Below are 18,869 nucleotides of genomic sequence, written 5' to 3' on the forward strand. Positions count from 1 at the left end.
CTGAAATGTGAAATAAATGCTGTATCCACTGGTGATCCGTGGTTGTTAGGGATTAAACTGAGTAAACGTAGCTCATTCGGCCGCTCGCTGCTGGCGAGGGGCGTGGAGCTTCTGCAGCATCCCGGGGAGGTCCCGGAACGTGGGTCTGGGCTGTGCTGATGCTGGAGCAGCCGGCGGGGAGAGCTGCTAGGCCACTCCGGACAGCCCCGCACCCACTCTGGATGGAAGCTTCTCGTTCCCAGCCGAAACGGGCCTGCTGCCTGCTGCGGGGGCTGGAGGGGCCCCTCTGCTTGAGCTGCAGGGTACCCCGTGCCTGCGTGGCCCTCCTCGCTTTGCCTGTGGTTGGTGGCTGTTTTGGGCTGTGCTGATGGCATTGTGGGGCCTCCTCTGGGCGTCAGCGCGTCTGAGCTTGACTGGGATGGAAAATGCACCTGGTGGTTTGTATTGTGTCGTTTCTGTTTTGCTTAATTTCGTTTGCCATTCTTATTTCCAAAGATGCTTCTATGTTTGTGCTATATTTCTAGTTTAACTTCCCACCCTTTCCATCCACGAATTTCTGTTTTTATTGTGGTTCTTGGTGACCACACACTCTTCTCTCTCTCCCCTTCCCTCCCCCCCTTCCCTCCCGCTCCCTCCCAGGCAGAGCCTGTGAGACTTGCAGGCATTTCCCCAGAATCGAGGCCCTCTTGGCCATCCAGCTGCTGCCCCACCCAACCTTTGGCCTCCCCCGGGGCTCCTGGTTGGTTGGGCGTCCCTGAAGCCCCAGCAGCAGAGCGCTTGGTCACGAGGCCCGAGTCACAAGCCCCAGCGTCTCCGAGGAAGTGCAGAGTCCGGCCGCAGGGAGGACTTTCTCAACCGGCCCTGGGGCCAGCTGTCCTCCTCCTTGTTTGCTGTGGGCTCACCTCTGTGGGCTGCTCACTCAGACACACTCCCACCCATTTCTCCTGCCTCCTTCAGTCTCTGCCCAGCACCCCGCTGTCAAGCTCCGCCCCCCCTACCCCTGATGCTGGACACGCTAGAGGAGACCGTGGCCCCAGAACCTGAGTCAGGAGTGCGAGGCTCTGTGGCATCTTCTGGGCCATCTCCAGGGCCTGGAGCAGGCACCTGTGCCCGGCGCTGGAGGTTGGGGGACAAGTGCTCTCTCTGATAAACGCCCCTGAGTTTCAGCTCTGTGGCTGTAGTTTGTAGGTCTCCTGGCTCAGCATCCCCAAGCCCACACCCTCGGGACTCATGGGGCCGAGGAGGGAGGAGCGCAGAGAACATGAGGATACATGAGCCCCTTGCCTGAGAGGTATGCTGTGAACCCGGAGAGCAAGGCCAGTGAGTCTGGGTCTGGGGCGACAGTGTGAGATGCAGAACAGGCGGGATGCTGTGAACCCGGAGACAAGGCCAGTGAGTCTGGGTCTGGGGCGACACACAGTGTGAGATGCAGAACAGGTGGGATGTCGCGTACATTGCGGCTGGTGGGGCCGGCGCCTCACACACGCCCTGGGAGTCAGGGTGTGGTGCTGACAGTGTCTGCGTTGCCAGGCTGGAGCGGGGCTTACTGTCTCTGCGTGGAACCCACACGCTTTTCCTCAGCTGGATGTATCTTTCACATTGAGCTTGTTTAACAGCAGAGCTGGTGAGAGGGCGCACAGCTGGCATCACCACTGTCCCCTGTGCGTGTCCCCGGCATCCTTCATGTGGACGCGGGCCCCGCCCCATGGCTCAGGTCTGTCAACGTCCCTAGAATGAGGCAGAGCACTTGGCCCCTAGAAGACCTGGAAGCCAGGAACCTGGGAGGCGCTGGCGGCTGTGGAGGCCGCTTATCTCCACGTGTCTGGAATTCTGTTTTCCACCTTTTCCCTTTAGGCTGGTGGGAGGCACAATCGCTCACGCCTTCTTTAGAAAGAGTGTCGTCTGCCCCAAACGCCCTGTGTTCTGTGCGGCGTCCGACGAGAGTGTTCTGGGTTATTCACAGTAACTAAGCTGGGCGATCTCACGAGAGGACGTAATGAGGCCCAAGGAGTCTGACGGGGGCCAGGAGAAGCCTTGTCTGAGTGTGGCTCGCGTGGGGGCAGTGCCTTGGAATCTGTGTGTGGTGCGGTGGTTTTCCTGACGCTCTCTGGAAGGGGCCTCTGCCAGACATCCTGCCTACAGGGCCTCAGGCCCCTCTGGGCACGGTGGGTGCTCATGCGTTTCTGCAGTTAGGCTGTGTGCGCGGCGTGGTCTCCAGGACCGGGACAGCCCCTGCCCTGGGGCATTTCTGTCGGCCACCTTGGTTTGCCACCGCCCCCCCCCCCCCCCCCCCCCCCGGCTAAACGCTGCCAGTTCTCGTCCTCCAGGGTACCCCATTTCTGTCTTTTCGCTCACTGGACCTCCCCTCCTCCCACTCCGCACCAGCACAGCAGGCCAGGTGCGTTCTGCCCCAGGCCCTGTCCTCACGGCTCTTTGATCCTGCACCCTTGGTGTGTGCTGTCTCGTGGCTCTCCTTAGAACCAGGGTCAGCCACCCCCAGCTCCCGCATGGCGTCTGGTGTCTTAGGGGTCACGTGTGTCTGTCTGCAGTGCCTGGTGCCTCCAGCTGCGTGTTGCTTGCGGGGCGTGTCTGAACCTCAAGTGGGCTTGAGTCGTGAGAGAAAGGCTTTCTCATCGACACTGTGTGGTCTGTACTATTTTACAGATGTCTTTTTAATTAATTCTTTCTCTTTTTCACAGCGCACTGGTGATCGCCGCGGTGTTTGACCGAGATATAAACTGCAGAAGAGCAGCCTCTGTAAGTTTTCTCATTTTGATATTTCCTTTCATGAAGGTAGGGGGTGGACCTGGTCTCCCCGACGCTCCTCTGTGGGCTGCCACCTGGCCAGCTCGCCCGTCAACAGCAGGAGCCGCGAGGGAGCTGCCGAGAGTGCCAGCTGGCAGCCCGCTGGTTCTCACTGTCTCTGGGTGTCGGGGAGGGCCGTGGTCTTCGGCGTGTGAAGGGCGGTCAGGGTTAAGTCCCCACACCCCAGCTATCCCCAGAGCTGCAGCCATCACTGCTGGGGGCTGCTGGGCGATGCAGGCGAGCGGGACGCTGCCCGATGACAGGTCTCAGTGCAGGCGGCTGCGCGCTGAAGACGCGAAAGAGAGTGGGTTCTGCGAGGGTGGCCGGAATGTGGTGGCGGGACGGTCACTCACCAGCTGACTTTGAGCCTCGGGAGGGACTGTTGCGAGCAGTGGTCAGCTCTGCTTCACCCGGCCACACTCACCCGGGCCTTGCTGGCTGTGGGGCCTGCAGGACTGGGTGCGTCTTGATCACAGATGGCTGGTTTCCTCCAGAGGGAGCTCTGTGACGTTTGGGGTGAATTCTCAGTGTGAGGAGCGGTAGTAAGTGCTGCCACGCTGACCAGACTACTTCATTTGGCTCGGAGCTGGGCTGGAGCGAGGCCTGAGTCTCTTGGGACCACAGAGAGCGGGCAGCTGAGACGGTGGACCAGTCTCAAGATGAGAGTCTTGATTTCAGATACAGATAAGATGCTGAACACGTTTTAAGAGGGTAAGAATGGAGAGGCAGCGCTTTGAGAAAGAGGGAGGGGTGAGGCTGGCTTTTGGTGATGGGGTGGGCCCATCCTCATGGGCTCGAGCTGCTGGAACTCTGTGTCCAGGCTCAGCATCGTTGGCTTAGTGGGAACCTGTTGAGGGAGCTGTTCACGCTTCCGTTACTGTCAGACTCGGGGGCCAGTGGGCCAGGTGGAAGGGGTGCTGGGACTGGTGAGGATTTCCTGTCAGCCCTGCAGTGTGTGGGACTGTGCAGGTGCAGAGCTGGTTTTCTCTCTCACGTGCAGGAGCTCGGATGATGCCTTTCAGTCTTTCTGGTCATCTTGTGTAGCTTGCGGTGGCCTCTGCCTGCCGTCTGTGTCCTGAAGTAGTGAGAAGTCTTTCTCTGCCTCAGGTCCTTTAAAACTGGAGAGAATTCAGCAGGAGTGCTCAGAGGCTCTTCTCTGCCCCTGAAGCTGCTCCTGTTTTGTCTTCAGTGTCAGTAGAAAACCTCATAATTTTTTCGGGAAGTCGTCACATTTTTGCCTTGATATTTACCCAGAGGCAGTAATTGTAAGACTTTGAAATATAATAAAATTTTATGTTAAATCTGTACTTAGAAATAAGCTTTTAGATTTTCTTTACTGCAACCTAAGACATTTCATGGGAAGCAGTAATAAAATTACTTAGGCTTCTGTGAACCCTGAATATGAGGTGAAATAATATAAATCATTTTTTCACATTAAAATCCCTTTAAACTGGCAATAAATCTTTTCTGGTAAATACCACCAGAGTGCACCTTGCTTACCCAGTAGCTTGCAAAATTAAAACAGCCAAAGGTAAAAGATTCCCTGTTTGAAGCCTATTAGGAAATGTGAGGATTGAGGGCCTCAGCACTGGGAATCATTTTTTCCAGCTGTGGAGCTGCTGCTTTCAGATAAAGACGTCTCGGCCTTCCTGCCTCCGCTGGGTCCCTGTTCCTCGCCGTCTCCCTGGTCCCTGTTCCTCGCCGTCTCCCTGGGCGAGGTCTTCCCGCCTCCGCTGGGTCCCTGTTCCTCGCCGTCTCCCTGGGTGAGGTCTCGGTCTTCCTGCCTCCGCTGGGTCCCTGTTCCTCGCCATCTCCCTGGGCGAGGTCTCGGTCTTCCTGCCTCCGCTGGGTCCCTGTTCCTCGCCGTCTCCCTGGGTGAGGTCACCCCTGGGGGCCCCGAGGCCTCCTCGGCACCGGCCAGGAGGCAGCAGTGAAAGGCATTGAAGTCCCGTCCCTCCTTGGGGCTGGACACGGTCCCTTGCCCCTGAACTCTAGACGCCCTGCATCGCCTTGGTGTTCCCATGTCGAGATCGGCCACGGCAGCAGAGGCTGCGGTCGTGCATCCCGCGGTTCGTGACCCTCCCAGTGACGCGGTGAGGAAGGTGCTGCAGCTGGTTCTCAGCACTGGCAGGAGCGCGGCGACTCGGGCAGTCAGCGTGTGAGTGAGTTTGTGAAAACCGTTCCAGCCGTTCGCGCGGCGGCTCGGGCAGTCAGCGTGTGAGTGAGTTTGTGAAAACCGTTCCAGCCGTTCGCGCGGCGGCTCGGGCAGTCAGCGTGTGAGTGAGTTTGTGAAAACCGTTCCAGCCGTTCGCGCGGCGGCTCGGGCAGTCAGCGTGTGAGTGAGTTTGTGAAAACCGTTCCAACTGTGTCCGTGGCTGAGCGCTGGTTTGTCTGCGCGTCGGAAGGAGTCTAGCAGCCCCCAGAGGCGCTGACGTGGCAGGAAGACGTGTCCCCAGAGGCGCTGACGTGGCAGGAAGACGTGTCCCCAGGAAGACGTGCCCCCAGGAAGACGTGTCCCCAGGAAGACGTGTCCCCAGGAAGACGTGTCCCCTGCCGGGAAGGAAGGGGCAGTAGAGACGGGGTGGTCGTGGCTTCTTGTTCATCACGAGGAGGGGGGTGGGGATGGGGCCCCTGTTCACTGACAGTTAAAGTAAAGGCCCTTAAAGCCCCCATTTAACTGAAAATATTTTAAATCTTTTCATCCAGCATTTCATTGGATATTTAGTGTCTGACCTCTTATTTGTGACTTTTTATTTTGGGATAATTGAGATTTATATGCAGTGCGTCCCTTCCTTCCCTCCCTTCTTCCCTCCCTCCATCCTTCCCTCCCTCCCTCCCTCCTTCCTTTCCTTCTTCCCTTCTTCCTTCCCTCCTTCCCTCCTTTCTTCCCTCCCTCCCTCCCTTCTTCCCTCCCTCCCTCCTTCCTTTCCTTCTTCCTTCCCTCCTTCCCTCCTTTCTTCCCTCCCTCCCTCCCTCCTTCCTTTCCTTCTTCCCTTCTTCCTTCCCTCCTTCCCTCCTTTCTTCCCTCCCTCCCTCCCTCCTTCCTTTCCTTCTTCCCTTCTTCCTTCCCTCCTTCCCTCCTTTCTTCCCTCCCTCCCTCCCTTCTTCCCTCCCTCCCTCCTTCCTTTCCTTCTTCCTTCCCTCCTTCCCTCCTTTCTTCCCTCCCTCCCTCCCTCCTTCCTTTCCTTCTTCCCTTCTTCCTTCCCTCCTTCCCTCCTTTCTTCCCTCCCTCCCTCCCTCCTTCCTTTCCTTCTTCCCTCCTTCCTTCCCTCCTTCCCTCCTTTCTTCCCTCCCTCCCTCCTTCCTTCCTTTCCTTCTTCCCTTCTTCCTTCCCTCCTTCCCTCCTTTCTTCCCTCCCTCCCTCCCTCCTTCCTTTCCTTCTTCCCTTCTTCCTTCCCTCCTTCCCTCCTTTCTTCCCTCCCTCCCTCCCTCCTTCCTTTCCTTCTTCCCTCCTTCCTTCCCTCCTTCCCTCCTTTCTTCCCTCCCTCCCTCCCTCCTTCCTTTCCTTCTTCCCTCCTTCCTTCCCTCCTTCCCTCCTTTCTTCCCTCCCTCCCTCCCTCCTTCCTTTCCTTCTTCCCTTCTTCCTTCCCTCCTTCCCTCCTTTCTTCCCTCCCTCCCTCCCTCCTTCCTTTCCTTCTTCCCTTCTTCCTTCCCTCCTTCCCTCCTTTCTTCCCTCCCTCCCTCCCTCCTTCCTTTCCTTCTTCCCTCCTTCCTTCCCTCCTTCCTTCCCTCCTTCCCTCCTTTCTTCCCTCCCTCCCTCCCTTCTTCCCTCCCTCCCTCCTTCCTTTCCTTCTTCCCTTCTTCCTTCCCTCCTTCCCTCCTTTCTTCCCTCCCTCCCTCCCTCCTTCCTTTCCTTCTTCCCTCCTTCCTTCCCTCCTTCCCTCCTTCCCTCCTTCCCTCCTTTCTTCCCTCCCTCCATCCTTCCCTCCCTCCCTCCCTCCTTCCTTTCCTTCTTCCCTTCTTCCTTCCCTCCTTCCCTCCTCTCTTCCCTCCCTCCCTCCCTTCTTCTCTCCCTCCCTCCCTCCCTTTTTCCCTCCCTTCCTTCCCAGTGCAGTGGTGCGATCTTGGCTCATTGCAACCTCCGCCTCCCCCATTCAAGCAATTCTCCTGCCTCAGCCTCCCGAGTTGCTGGGATTACAGGCATGCACCACCACGCCTGGCTACGTTTTGTATTTTTAGTAGAGACAGGGTTTCATCATGTTGGCCAGGATGGTCTCGGACTCCTGACCTCAACTGATCTGCCCGTCTCAGCCTCCCAAAGTGCTGGGATTACAGACGTGAGCCATTGCGCCTGGCAGAGATTTACATGCAGTTTTAAAGACTAATGCAGGGAGAGCCCATGCGTGTTTCACCATTGCCTCCATGATAAAATCTGGCAAAAGTGCAGTGGAACATCGCAGCCTAGACATGAACATTGAGCCAACCCACCAGCCTTATTCCTACTTCCTTGGTTTTACCCGTACCCGTGTGTGTGTACGTGTGTGCGCACGTGTGTGTATGTGTGTGCGAGGGCACATGTGTGCGTGTGTGCATGTGTGTGTGCGTGTGTGCACCATGCACGCTCACGCGTTTAGTTCTGTGTGATTGTATCACATACAAATTCATGTATCCACTACCACAGTCAGGATACAGAGCAGCCCCATCTCCCCGAGAGGCCCTGTGCTCCTGCTTTGCCCACAGCCCCTGCTGTTTCCGTCTCCTGACCCTTGGCAGCCACTGGTCGGCTCTCCGTTGCCTATTCTGTCATCTTGGGAATGCCGTGTAAATGAACTCTGTGGCCTCCAAGGCTGTAGCTTTCTTCTCTCGGCACAGCTCCCCGGAGACCTGCCCCGAGCTGCTGTTGCTGGGGGTGCCGTGGTTTGTGTGACCGTTTATGTGTTAGGGCATCAGGATGGTTTCTGGTCTTTAAGCTGCTGTAAACGTTCGTGCTCAGGTTTTCGTGTGAGTGTAGCTTCCATTTTTCTGGGATAAATGCCAGTAGTTTCTGGGTCGTGGTAGTTGGACATTTAAACTGCTTTCTAGAGCAGCTGCTCCATTCACGTTCGCACCACCACCTGTCAGCAGCCCTGCCTTTCTCTGTCCTCGCCTGTGTCTGATGTGGCCACCGTTTTCTGTGTCGGCCTTTCTGACAGGCATGTGGTGATGTGTTGTTGTGGGCTTTCCCTGCGCTTCTGTCATGCCTGGTGGTGCGGAGTATCTTTCACGGGCTTACTTGCCATCTGTACCTCCTCTTTGGTGAAATGTCTGCTCAGGTCTTTACTCATTTTCTAAGTGGATTGTTTTTTGTTGTTGAGTTTTGAGCACTCTTTACATATGTGGGATTCTGGTCCTGTGTTGGATTTGTGTTTGGCTCTCTGCCAGTCTGTGGCTCATCTTTCCATCCTCTTTAATAGGGCAGAGTTTTTAATTTTTTAATTCTGCTGGGGTCTTGGTCAGTTTTTTGTTTTTGTGGATCATGTTTTAGTGCTTTGTAAGACATGAAGACTTTCTTAAGGTCTGGGAACTCCGCCTCACCGGGTCCCAGGGATGCTGTCCCGTGTGTTCTGCTCTGCTGGTTGGTCTGCGTGTCTGTTCCGCCAGCGCGCACCGTGTGACGGGCTGTGCTGTGACGCTGCTGCGCGTCGTCAGCCTTCGCACTGGGTAGGGCGATGCCTCCCGGCGTCTGCTTTTTCAGGATTGTTTTCCCTGTTTTAAGGCTTGTGCTTTTCCACATAAGTCTTGAATTTTTAAAACATCTTTTAGATACCACTGGAATAGTACATGTGTTCCTAAATAGTGTGCGTTATATTAACATCAGAGTATATCTTTGTTGCGTTGCCTTTTGACGGGTTTTGTTTCTTACTTTCCTATTGAATTTATCTCAAAAGTCACAAAATGGCAAACGGCAGCAGTCAGGCCTCTTCCCTCCCGGTGTAAGAGCTGCACGGGAGCCCCCCGCGAAGCACCTGTCTCCGCCCATCTCCAGCCCAGCCCAGGGGTCTGCCTTGGAACCACCTGCATGTCTGGTTTCTGTGTGACTGGCCAGAGGTGGCAGGTGCGTCTGTGCCTTTTCCCTGGGGTTGGGGGCACAGACCCTGGGTGGCTGTGTTTCGGTTCCTTACCTGGTGCCCGTCTGTGTGTGCACCTGCCAGCAGCCCTCACTCGGCCTTGCTCTCAGGAAGCCCCCAGGCGAGCGTTGGCAGGAATCCTGCCGGGCAGGAGGTCGCTTCTCCAGCGCGTGCTCCCTGAAGCTGCCAGCCTCCCTGACCTCACCCCGTGCTGGTGGCGTGTGTGGTGTGGCGTGTGTGGTGTGGCCATGTGTGGTGTGGCGTGTGTGGTGTGGCGTGTGTGGTGTGGGCGTGTGTGGTGTGGCCGTGTGTGGTGTGGCGTGTGTGGTGTGGCGTGTGTGCTGGTGGCCGTGTGTGGTGTGGGCGTGTGTGGTGTGGCGTGTGTGGTGTGGCCGTGTGTGGTGTGGCGTGTGTGGTGTGGCGTGTGTGCTGGTGGCCGTGTGTGGTGTGGCGTGTGTGGTGTGGCGTGTGTGCTGGTGGCGTGTGTGCTGGTGGCCGTGTGTGGTGTGGCGTGTGTGGTGTGGGCGTGTGTGGTGTGGGCGTGTGTGGTGTGGCGTGTGTGGTGTGGCGTGTGTGGTGTGGCCGTGTGTGGTGTGGCGTGTGTGGTGTGGGCGTGTGTGGTGTGGCGTGTGTGGTGTGGGTGTGTGTGGTGTGGCCGTGTGTGCTGGTGGCCGTGTGTGGTGTGGCGTGTGTGGTGTGGCGTGTGTGCTGGTGGCGTGTGTGCTGGTGGCCGTGTGTGGTATGGCGTGTGTGCTGGTGGCCGTGTGTGGTATGGCGTGTGTGGTGTGGCCGTGTGTGGTGTGGCCGTGTGTGGTGTGGCGTGTGTGGTGTGGCGTGTGTGGTGTGGGCGTGTGTGGTGTGGCCGTGTGTGGTGTGGCGTGTGTGGTGTGGGCGTGTGTGGTGTGGGCGTGTGTGGTGTGGGCGTGTGTGCTGATGGCCGTGTGTGCTGATGGCCGTGTGTGGTGTGGCCGTGTGTGGTGTGGCGTGTGTGGTGTGGGCGTGTGTGGTGTGGCCGTGTGTGGTGTGGCGTGTGTGGTGTGGCGTGTGTGGTGTGGCGTGTGTGGTGTGGCCGTGTGTGCTGATGGCCGTGTGTGGTGTGGCCATGTGTGGTGTGGCGTGTGTGGTGTGGCGTGTGTGGTGTGGCGTGTGTGCTGGTGTGGCGTGTGTGGTGTGGCGTGTGTGGTGTGGCGTGTGTGGTGTGGCCGTGTGTGCTGGTGGCCGTGTGTGGTGTGGCGTGTGTGGTGTGGGCGTGTGTGGTGTGGGCGTGTGTGGTGTGGCGTGTGTGGTGTGGCCGTGTGGTGTGGCGTGTGTGGTGTGGCCGTGTGTGGTGTGGCCGTGTGTGGTGTGGCCGTGTGTGCTGATGGCCGTGTGTGGTGTGGCGTGTGTGGTGTGGCGTGTGTGGTGTGGGCGTGTGTGTGGCCGTGTGTGCTGATGGCCGTGTGTGGTGTGGCGTGTGTGCTGGTGTGGCGTGTGTGGTGTGGCGTGTGTGGTGTGGGCGTGTGTGGTGTGGCGTGTGTGGTGTGGCGTGTGTGGTGTGGGCGTGTGTGGTGTGGGCGTGTGTGCTGGTGTGGCGTGTGTGGTGTGGCCATGTGTGGTGTGGCGTGTGTGGTGTGGCGTGTGTGGTGTGGGCGTGTGTGGTGTGGCCGTGTGTGCTGATGGCCGTGTGTGGTGTGGCCGTGTGTGGTGTGGCGTGTGTGCTGGTGTGGCGTGTGTGCTGGTGTGGCGTGTGTGCTGGTGTGGCGTGTGTGGTGTGGCGTGTGTGGTGTGGGCGTGTGTGCTGATGGCCGTGTGTGGTGTGGCCGTGTGTGGTGTGGCGTGTGTGGTGTGGCGTGTGTGGTGTGGGCGTGTGTGGTGTGGGCGTGTGTGGTGTGGCGTGTGTGCTGGTGTGGCGTGTGTGGTGTGGCCATGTGTGGTGTGGCGTGTGTGGTGTGGCGTGTGTGGTGTGGCGTGTGTGCTGGTGTGGCGTGTGTGGTGTGGGCGTGTGTGGTGTGGGCCTGTGTGGTGTGGCGTGTGTGGTGTGGCGTGTGTGGTGTGGCGTGTGTGCTGGTGTGGCGTGTGTGGTGTGGCGTGTGTGGTGTGGCGTGTGTGGTGTGGCCGTGTGTGGTGTGGCGTGTGTGGTGTGGCGTGTGTGGTGTGGCGTGTGTGGTGTGGCCGTGTGTGGTGTGGCCGTGTGTGGTGTGGCGCGTGTGGTGTGGCGCGTGTGCTGGTGGCCGTGTGTGCTGGTGGCCGTGTGTGGTGTGGCGTGTGTGGTGTGGCGCGTGTGGTGTGGCGCGTGTGGTGTGGCGCGTGTGGTGTGGCCGTGTGTGCTGGTGGCCGTGTGTGGTGTGGCGTGTGTGCTGGTGGCCGTGTGTGGTGTGGCGTGTGTGCTGGTGGCCGTGTGTGGTGTGGCGCGTGTGGTGTGGCGTGTGTGCCGTTTGCTGGGTCTTCCTGTGATGCTGAAGTCTCCTGTGTCTCCAGCCCCGAGAACTCTGAGCCCAGGTGCTTTTGGGAAGGACGGGGCACCAGCTGGTGACACATGGGAAGGGAAGTGTGTTTGTCACCTTGCCCAGGTAACCTGCTCTACCTGGTTGGTGCGCCTAAGGAGGGCAGGGTGTGTGGGGAGGACATGAGAGGCCTCCTGGAAGCACTTCATCCTGTTGAAGTTCACATTTCAACCTTTTCAGCAGCCCCTGCTCTGGGCCTGTGCCCGGCCTGGGACTCGGCCTGTTGACACTGTGCCATGGGTGTGGGCAGAGCGCCCTCCCTGGAGGGCGGCACGCGGTGCCAGTTGGTGACCATGAGCTGCCTCACAGAGCTCCTGAGGAAGAGTGTTGGGGCTCTGGGCTGTGATTTAACAGCTGGGGCCTCCGCGTGGTGCTGCTGGGAGGCTCAGTGGTAAAGGCCAGTTTTCAGGATGTATCTGAGTTTATAAACTTGAATTCTTAAATTGTGGTTTTAAAGAGCACCAGGACGTAAAAACAGAGTGACACACCTTGAGGCTCTGTTCAGCCAACAACGAGGGCTTTTATTTAAAAAATAAAGCCGTGGGTCATTGACGTTGCGCTGTTTGTTCTGAACTTGCCTCTGGTGTTGGCGGAAGCTGACCTCGCTTACCTGCTGTGTTTGTTCTTTGCTCCGCAGGCCGCCTTCCAGGAGAATGTGGGGAGACAGGTATGGCTGCTTTTAAACACCTTTATTCCAAAAGCTTCCTGCAGGTTTACAGGTAGGAATCTGGAGAGCCATAACCCCGGTGTCTTTTCGCACTGTGAGGTGTGGTGTGGCTACATCAGCGGCAGGGTCACCGGGAACCTGCACGTACAGCAGTTTGCACACACAGGCCGGAAAGCTGTGCTTTACGTGTTGCCAAGGGCCACATAATGTGACTCTGCAGGGGGGGGCGGGTCCCTGGGACCAGGCTGGCCTTGCAGGGACGCAGACCTGACCCCGCCTCATCCCACACAGAGCAGGAGCTGACTCTGTTGACGTCAGCGCGTGCCTCATCCGGACCGTAGGCGGGCCCAGAAGCCAGCTCCCAGGAGCTGTGGACCCCACGACCCCTCGTCATGCTGGGGCTGCTTTTGCTGTGCTCTCTGACCCTGACATCTGGTCACTGGTCAGCTTCACCTGTGAATGGGGGCCCAGGTTATTCATGTTGTGTGATGACGTCACATCTTGGGTGTGTGGTCGGGCCTTGCAGGAGAGTGGGACAGAGGCCGGAGAGCGGACCAGGGTCTGGGCTGGACCTGGGCGGGAAGCAAGGTTCCCAGAGAAGTCAGCCGAGAAGGTTCTGGAGTTCCCAGGCAGCAAAGCAAATGCAGCTGGGGTCTGGGCTGTGGCTGGGTCGTGTGGGGTGGATGGTGTGCACGTGGCCTGCGGACCTTTCTGACCTGTGGGGAACCCTCCAGGCAAAGATGTCCGACTTGGAGTGGAAGCATCAAGGCCAAATGAGTCCAGAGGAAAAGCCGGACGCCAGCGTCAGCTGGAGAGGCGGGCGGATGAGGACTTGTGCATGTTATTGAAATGGTTCTCGAGGAGCCTGGCACGAGTGGTGTGGGCGGCTTTCTGTAGACAAAGCCCAGGAAGGGGCGTGACTTCCTCTTGTTGGCCCGAGGTGGCCGAGGCCCACCCAGTGTCCTTGGGGTGCCGTGGGGTCTGCATGTGTTCAGAGCCCTGAGCCCTGGTAGGAGCCAGTTCATTAGGAAGAGACACCAGCCTAGGAAGGGCAGCCTGGATGTGCAGACAGCAAGAGCCGCACAGGCCGAGGAGAACATGAATGAGGTTTGGGCTTTTGAGTGGAGAGTGCGGCCGCTGTGAGGAAGAACGAGCTTCTTGGAAACCACTTAGCTGAGCTGACGGACTTGCCAGCTTCCTGGAAAGTGACAGCCCAGGAGACGCCGTCTCCCTGTTCCTGGGCTTCCAACCCCTCCAGAGCCCCCGCCGGAGGGGGCGTGCTGAGGCCAGAGCCCGGGGTGGCGACCACGCTGTGTGGGCCTGGGGCACACTCCACCGTCACACTCTGTTCCGGGTTCCCAGATGCCGCTTCCTGGGAGGAGCAGCCGGTCGCGTAGGGAGCCACGGGGCCCTGCAGCTGAGCTGACCGGCTTCCCTATGTGTGTGGCTAGATTTGAGCCCCGTTACCTTTGTCGGGGCAGCTTAGGTTGGGGATTGATTGACAGGGAAAGGAAAAGCCTTTAAACTTGGTCTAAATTTAGGCAAGCAGCCAAAAAATGGGATATTCCTGTGGGTGCAGGAGTCTTGCACCTCAGTCCTGAGCCTGAGCCCCGTGAGTCTCAGAGCATCCGGCATAGTGACCAGCATGCGGACGGTAGCGGGAGCCTCGTGGAAGAAGCTGCACAGACTCTGAAGAGACACAGACTTTGACAGGGGTGTGAGATGCGCAGGTCCGGAGTGTCCCTGGGCCCGCACGGCCACAGACTTTGATAGGAGTGTGAGATGTGCAGGTCCGGAGTGTCCCCGGCCCGCACGGCCACAGACTTTGATAGGAGTGTGAGATGCGCAGGTCCGGAGTGTCCCCGGCCCGCACGGCCACAGACTTTGACAGGAGTGTGAGATGCGCAGGTCCGGAGTGTCCTCGGCCCGCACGGCCACAGACTTTGACAGGAGTGTGAGATGCGCAGGTCCGGAGTGTCCCCGGCCCGCACGGCCATGTCCTGCTGAGGTTGGATAGAAACATTTGAGAAAAAGGTCGAGAACTTGGCAAAGCAAATGGGAGCGGACATGTTATGTAGCACGCAGGGAAGCAGCCTAAAAACCCTTGGATGTGGAGAAGGCTGTTTCTAATACACAGATTTGGAATGAAGTTGTAAGAAACGCATTTACAGTAGAGGCTACTGGGTAACAGCAGCAGAGATGGGGGGTGGTTGGGGAGTGGCCTGGGGGACACGGAGGGGGCTGGGGGCAGAGACGAGGGACCAGCTTCTCTGTCCAGGCTCATCTTGGCTGGAATTGGAGACTCTGGTCCTGAGTGGTCTCTGCCTTCTCCCCACTGAGCCCGGGGGCTCTTCAGCAGGTGGTGACTAACCCATGGGCAACTTCCATGTCCAGGGCCTGCCAGACATGCCAGCCCTACGACCCTGCTCCTAGGCGAGTGCTGTCTGGGCCCCCAGCACCATCGGGCCCTCGTGGTGGCCTGTCCACACCCAGGCCCCCAACTTCCTCCCTGCACAGGTGGGGAAGTTGAGGCTCAGGGCAGCTGAGCCCACCTTTGTCGGCTCGGAGCCTGTTGTTCCAGCTCCAGCCTGGCCAGACAGAGCCTTAGCCCCTGTGTTGGTCTTGCTTTGTTCTCACCGTGGGGGGGATGCTGGTCACAGAATCCCCTTGTTCTTGTTCTCAGTGAGACCTGGTCCTGGGTCGCCCCGGACGTTTCCCTGGGCTCCTGCCTGCCGTAATGTGGGACATGGAGTTGCACCCCAGTGGGCGACATCCCAGGTTGTGGCACCTGCTGTCTTTCCGCAGAGTGAGCTGTGACACCTCCACTCGGGTGCCGGTTTCTCCCCTGTTCCACGGTTCAGTGAAGGACGCTCGTGCTGTCACTGATTCCAGCAGCCTCAGGCAGAAGTTTCTGGTATCTCCATCAGCCCAAGCTCCCAGTGTAACCCTTGGGAAGGATTTGCTGGGAGAAAGCCGCATGGTACCTGCTCATTCCGGCTCTCCTGGCGGAAAGCAGGGATGTGGCCCTGGGTGTTCTCAGGAGAGCTGGCTGTTCAGCTACTTCATTTGCGAAGCGATGACACGGACGAAGGTGTGAGGTGTTCATGATGAAGTGCAGGGTGGTGATGAGTGTGTTAAAGTCAAGGAGGGATCTGGATCCCAGCCTCAGAGGTGGGCAGGCCTGGGAGGCCTTTGAAAAACCCTGCTGCGGTTTATAGCTGTAAGGCTTTCTGTGTTTGGTTCAAAGTTTGTCATTTGTATTTTCTTAGGAAATTATTTATGTTGTTTCCAGAATTTCAAATCCTGGAACCTGAGAGTGGTCTCAGTAACAACATGCAGCCTTCGGGGCTGGAGCTGGGGCTCCACTGGGGCTCCACTGGGAGACTGTCGTGGGGTGGGAGGAGGTCCGCCTCTCCCATGTCAGAGCCTTGGGGGCTGCTGGTCCTCGATGCTTCTGGGGTCAGCTGTCACCACCCCCCAGAACCGGCTGGGCCGGCTGCCCCCAGTCAACGTCCTGCCCGCCCAGGACAGCGGAGCAAGGCCTGGGCTCTGGTCCAGGTTTTGCAGACTGGGCAGGCGGCTGCATCCCCGACCTGACCCGGGCCTGCTTGCTCTGGTGTGCACCGACCTGCCAGCTTTGTGGCATGGGGCTCGGGCTGGTGGAGGTCAGTGGCTGGAACACTGTTGAAACCTGAAGCCCATTTACGGTGTATGTTTTAAGGAAAGGTCTCCTACAACATACCGAAGTGGAAACGTTTGAGTTGTTTGAAAACGATGAAATCCTTGTGAGTGGTTTCAGTCGTGGGGCGTGGTGTGGTCTAGGGAGCCCGTCAGGAAGTCAGTGTGGCGTGGAAGTCCTCGGTGAGCAGTGTCTGTGGTGTGTGGCTCGCTTGCCACCTGCCTCAGGGCTCAGGGTCCGTGAGTGTCAGTGTCTGTGGATGTGATGATGGAACTTGGTAAAATGCCTTTGCTCATTCAAATTCTTCTTTTTCCCCCAATTTCACTTTTTTATTAGGGCACTTTCCCGCATGGGATTGATATTTTGACCACAGCCGACTATTTTGCTGTCGGTAACAGAACCAACTGTTTCCTGGTTATAAGGTAAGTTTTTAATGTATATCACAAAAACAGAATATCCTAAAATCAGATTGGATGTCAAAAATCAGCTTCCACCATTTTCTTTTTTCATCCTGTAATGTCCACTAAATGTAACGTGGTTTTTGTGTGAAAAATTAAAAATGGAATTGGGACAGTTATCAAAACTTGTGTTTCATGTTGATTGGACTCACCTCATGCTTTACTCGGTAGATGGGAGACATTTACTCAAGTGTTAAAGCGGGGCTCAGCTTCAGGAGTGTGGCCTTGCCGTGAGTGCTGTCCCTGCTTATGATTTCTCTCCTGGTCGCCCCGTTTTACCCGTGCTGCCTCTGTGCGGGGCTTGGAGTTTGACAGGAAGCAGCTGCAAGCACGGCCGCGCCGCCTCCTGACACTTCCCTACTGGATGTCCTAAATGCTTTCCCAGTTTGAAATCTTGGATTAGAAGGGACTGTTTCTTTTTCTGTTTCGGTGCTAGAAAGTGTTTTGAAGTTGAAGTTATCTGTAGATTGTTTATGAAATGAGTAGGAGGTATTTTAGAAATCAGGTTAGAAACAAATACTTAGCACGTCTAATTGCAGTTTACAGAATTATATCACATTTTTGTAGTTGTATAATTAGGTACTGGGGAGGTTACTTCAGTTGTCTTAGTTGATCCATTGCAGCAGATATGCGAGAAAGGATGTGACTTTATTTATTTTTGGAGGTGGAGTCTAGCTCTGTCGCCCAGGCTGGAGTGCCGTGGGGTGTGACTTTATGAAGTGATTTATTTGCCTTAAATTAGGACAAGAAGCATGCCTGATGCATGTTTAACATTATTAACCATTAAATACCTTAAAGATCGATTCCCCAACAGCCCTGCTGTGTAGACCGTGCAGAAAGGACGTTTCTCCATCACCAGCCTGGGCAGAATTTTCAAAATGTAGCGTTTGAACCTCTTTCCCAGGAAGGATCTTTGAACACATCTATCTGTATTTTTATATCCTTTCAATTTTCCTCAACATTTAATGTCCTTTTTTGCCTTATCAGTTCTTTCCTATTAATACTTGGCCGTATATTTTATGTGGAAAATCTACTGGCCGGGTGCAGTGGCTCACGCCTGTAATCCCAGCACTCTGGGAGGCCAAGGCAGGTGGATCACCTGAGGTCAGGAGTTGGCGAAACCCCGTGTCTACTAAAAATACAAAAATTAGCCAGGCGTGGTGGCAGGTGCCTGTAGTCCCAGCTACTCAGGAGGCTGAGGCAGGAGAATCACTCGAGCCCAGGAAGCGGAGGTTGCAGTGAGCCGAGATCGCGCCACTGCAGTCTAGCCTGGACAACAGAGTGAGATTCCATCTCAAGAAAAGGAAAATCTACCGCCTTTTCCCGAGTTTCCTGGGTAACATACCTGACGGCTAATGGAAGCTTTAGCATGTTTCCCTTGTTGCTGAGGTTTCTAAGCCAGCCTAAAACTTGCATGTAATTAGCTGTGTGCGTTTTATAAAAACATTTGCCAACACGAGACCTGGGTCCAGGCATGTCTTCCCTCAGTGTGTTTGGCTTCCTCACGGTGCCAGGCCCTGCGTGCCGACCAGATGCCACCTTGTGAGGACACACCGGCAGGCAGGCCCCTCCAGTCCTGAGTGCGGCATCGCGGGGACCGGCGGTTGTGGCTGCACCCTAGCACCACGGGGCCCCCTGTACCTGAGGCGGGGTCCTGCTGTCAGCCTGGACCTTGGGGTGAGGGAGGCAGTGGTCCTGTTCAGCAGAGGGCATGGGATTGGGCACAGCCCAACAGGGAGGAGAGTTAACAGGGCCCTGGGCCCTGGTGGGGAGCTGTTGGGGGCCTCTGAGCCATAGTGAAGAGTGTGGATTGTCCTGAGGTCCTGGCACTTTGATGGTCAGGTCTGTGTTTTGAATATATCACTGTGGCAGTATTTGGTGACTGGAAATAAGGAGAGGGCTTGGGGGCTCTCGGGAAAGGGGAGAGGGTTGGGGGCCTGGAGGTGTGCCCACTGGAGGAAGGTGGGAGTCGCCAGGGCATTACACAGGGTCTCAGGGCAGTGTTGGCATCGCTCCGCAGGTGGAGGGCACAGCCGAGGGCGACAGTGTCGTTGAGTGTGAGGAGGTCGGGGCTCAGCTTACACGTGCCGGCCTGTGAGGAAGCTTCAGCCGTGCTGACACGGAGATGTTTCCTCTGCAAATTGGAGTTTCACACACACAGACTGGAACTGAACTAATGGAAGGGCCCCCGGGAAGACTGTCAGGCGAGACGAGGAGGATGGGGGAACCAGCCGTCGCCCCACTCTCCTGTTTATCGTCACAGCCACGTTGAGGATTTTGTAAACGTTAACACCTGTAAATTCGTACCTGTCACCACAATCAAGACGAGAAAAGACCCAGGTTTCCCCTTGCCCTTTTGGGGTCCCTCCCCTCCCACCCCCTTCTTCAGGCAACCCTGGTCTGTTGCCATCACTGCAGCTGTGTCTGCGTTTCCCGAAGCTCTGTGTGAATGGGTTCAGGCAGTGGGCACCCTTCTCACTCGCGCTGGCTTCCTCCGCCCCGTGTGAATGGTGTGAATGGGTTCAGGCTGTGGGCACCCTCCTCACTCACGCTGGCTTTCTCCGCCCCGTGTGAATGGTGTGAATGGGTTCAGGCAGTGGGCACCCTCCTCACTCGCGCTGGCTTCCTCCGCCCCGTGTGAATGGTGTGAATGGGTTCAGGCAGTGGGCACCCTCCTCACTCGCGCTGGCTTCCTCCGCCCCGTGTGAATGGTGTGAATGGGTTCAGGCA

At 57.2% G+C, this 18,869-nt stretch overlaps 1 protein-coding gene across 35 annotated transcripts in view; it reads left to right on the plus strand.

Annotated features, from left to right (window-relative positions):
• The window catches only part of TBCD (tubulin folding cofactor D), a 189,128-nt gene that overhangs the window by 122,924 nt on the left and 47,335 nt on the right, over window positions 1-18,869 (plus strand). For 17 of the 35 annotated variants that reach the window (XR_012426388.1, XR_012426390.1, XR_012426389.1 and 14 more), the window contains 3 exons: window positions 2,700-2,757; window positions 11,973-12,002; window positions 16,018-16,103. Coding sequence is in view for 19 of the 35 variants with exons in the window: in XM_074021048.1 (XP_073877149.1) it covers window positions 2,700-2,757; window positions 11,973-12,002; window positions 16,018-16,103 (174 nt within the window). In the remaining 16 variants the exon portion in view is untranslated. Of the gene's footprint in view, window positions 1-102; window positions 438-807; window positions 1,292-2,699; window positions 2,758-3,331; window positions 3,517-11,972; window positions 12,003-15,597; window positions 15,864-16,017; window positions 16,104-18,869 lie in introns of those variants that run through there. The other 18 variants (XM_074021049.1, XM_074021051.1, XM_074021059.1 and 15 more) reach the window with 12 other exon arrangements.

The sequence above is a fragment of the Macaca fascicularis genome, chromosome 16 (genome assembly GCF_037993035.2).
Source record: "Macaca fascicularis isolate 582-1 chromosome 16, T2T-MFA8v1.1".
NCBI classification, from domain to species: domain Eukaryota; kingdom Metazoa; phylum Chordata; class Mammalia; order Primates; family Cercopithecidae; genus Macaca; species Macaca fascicularis.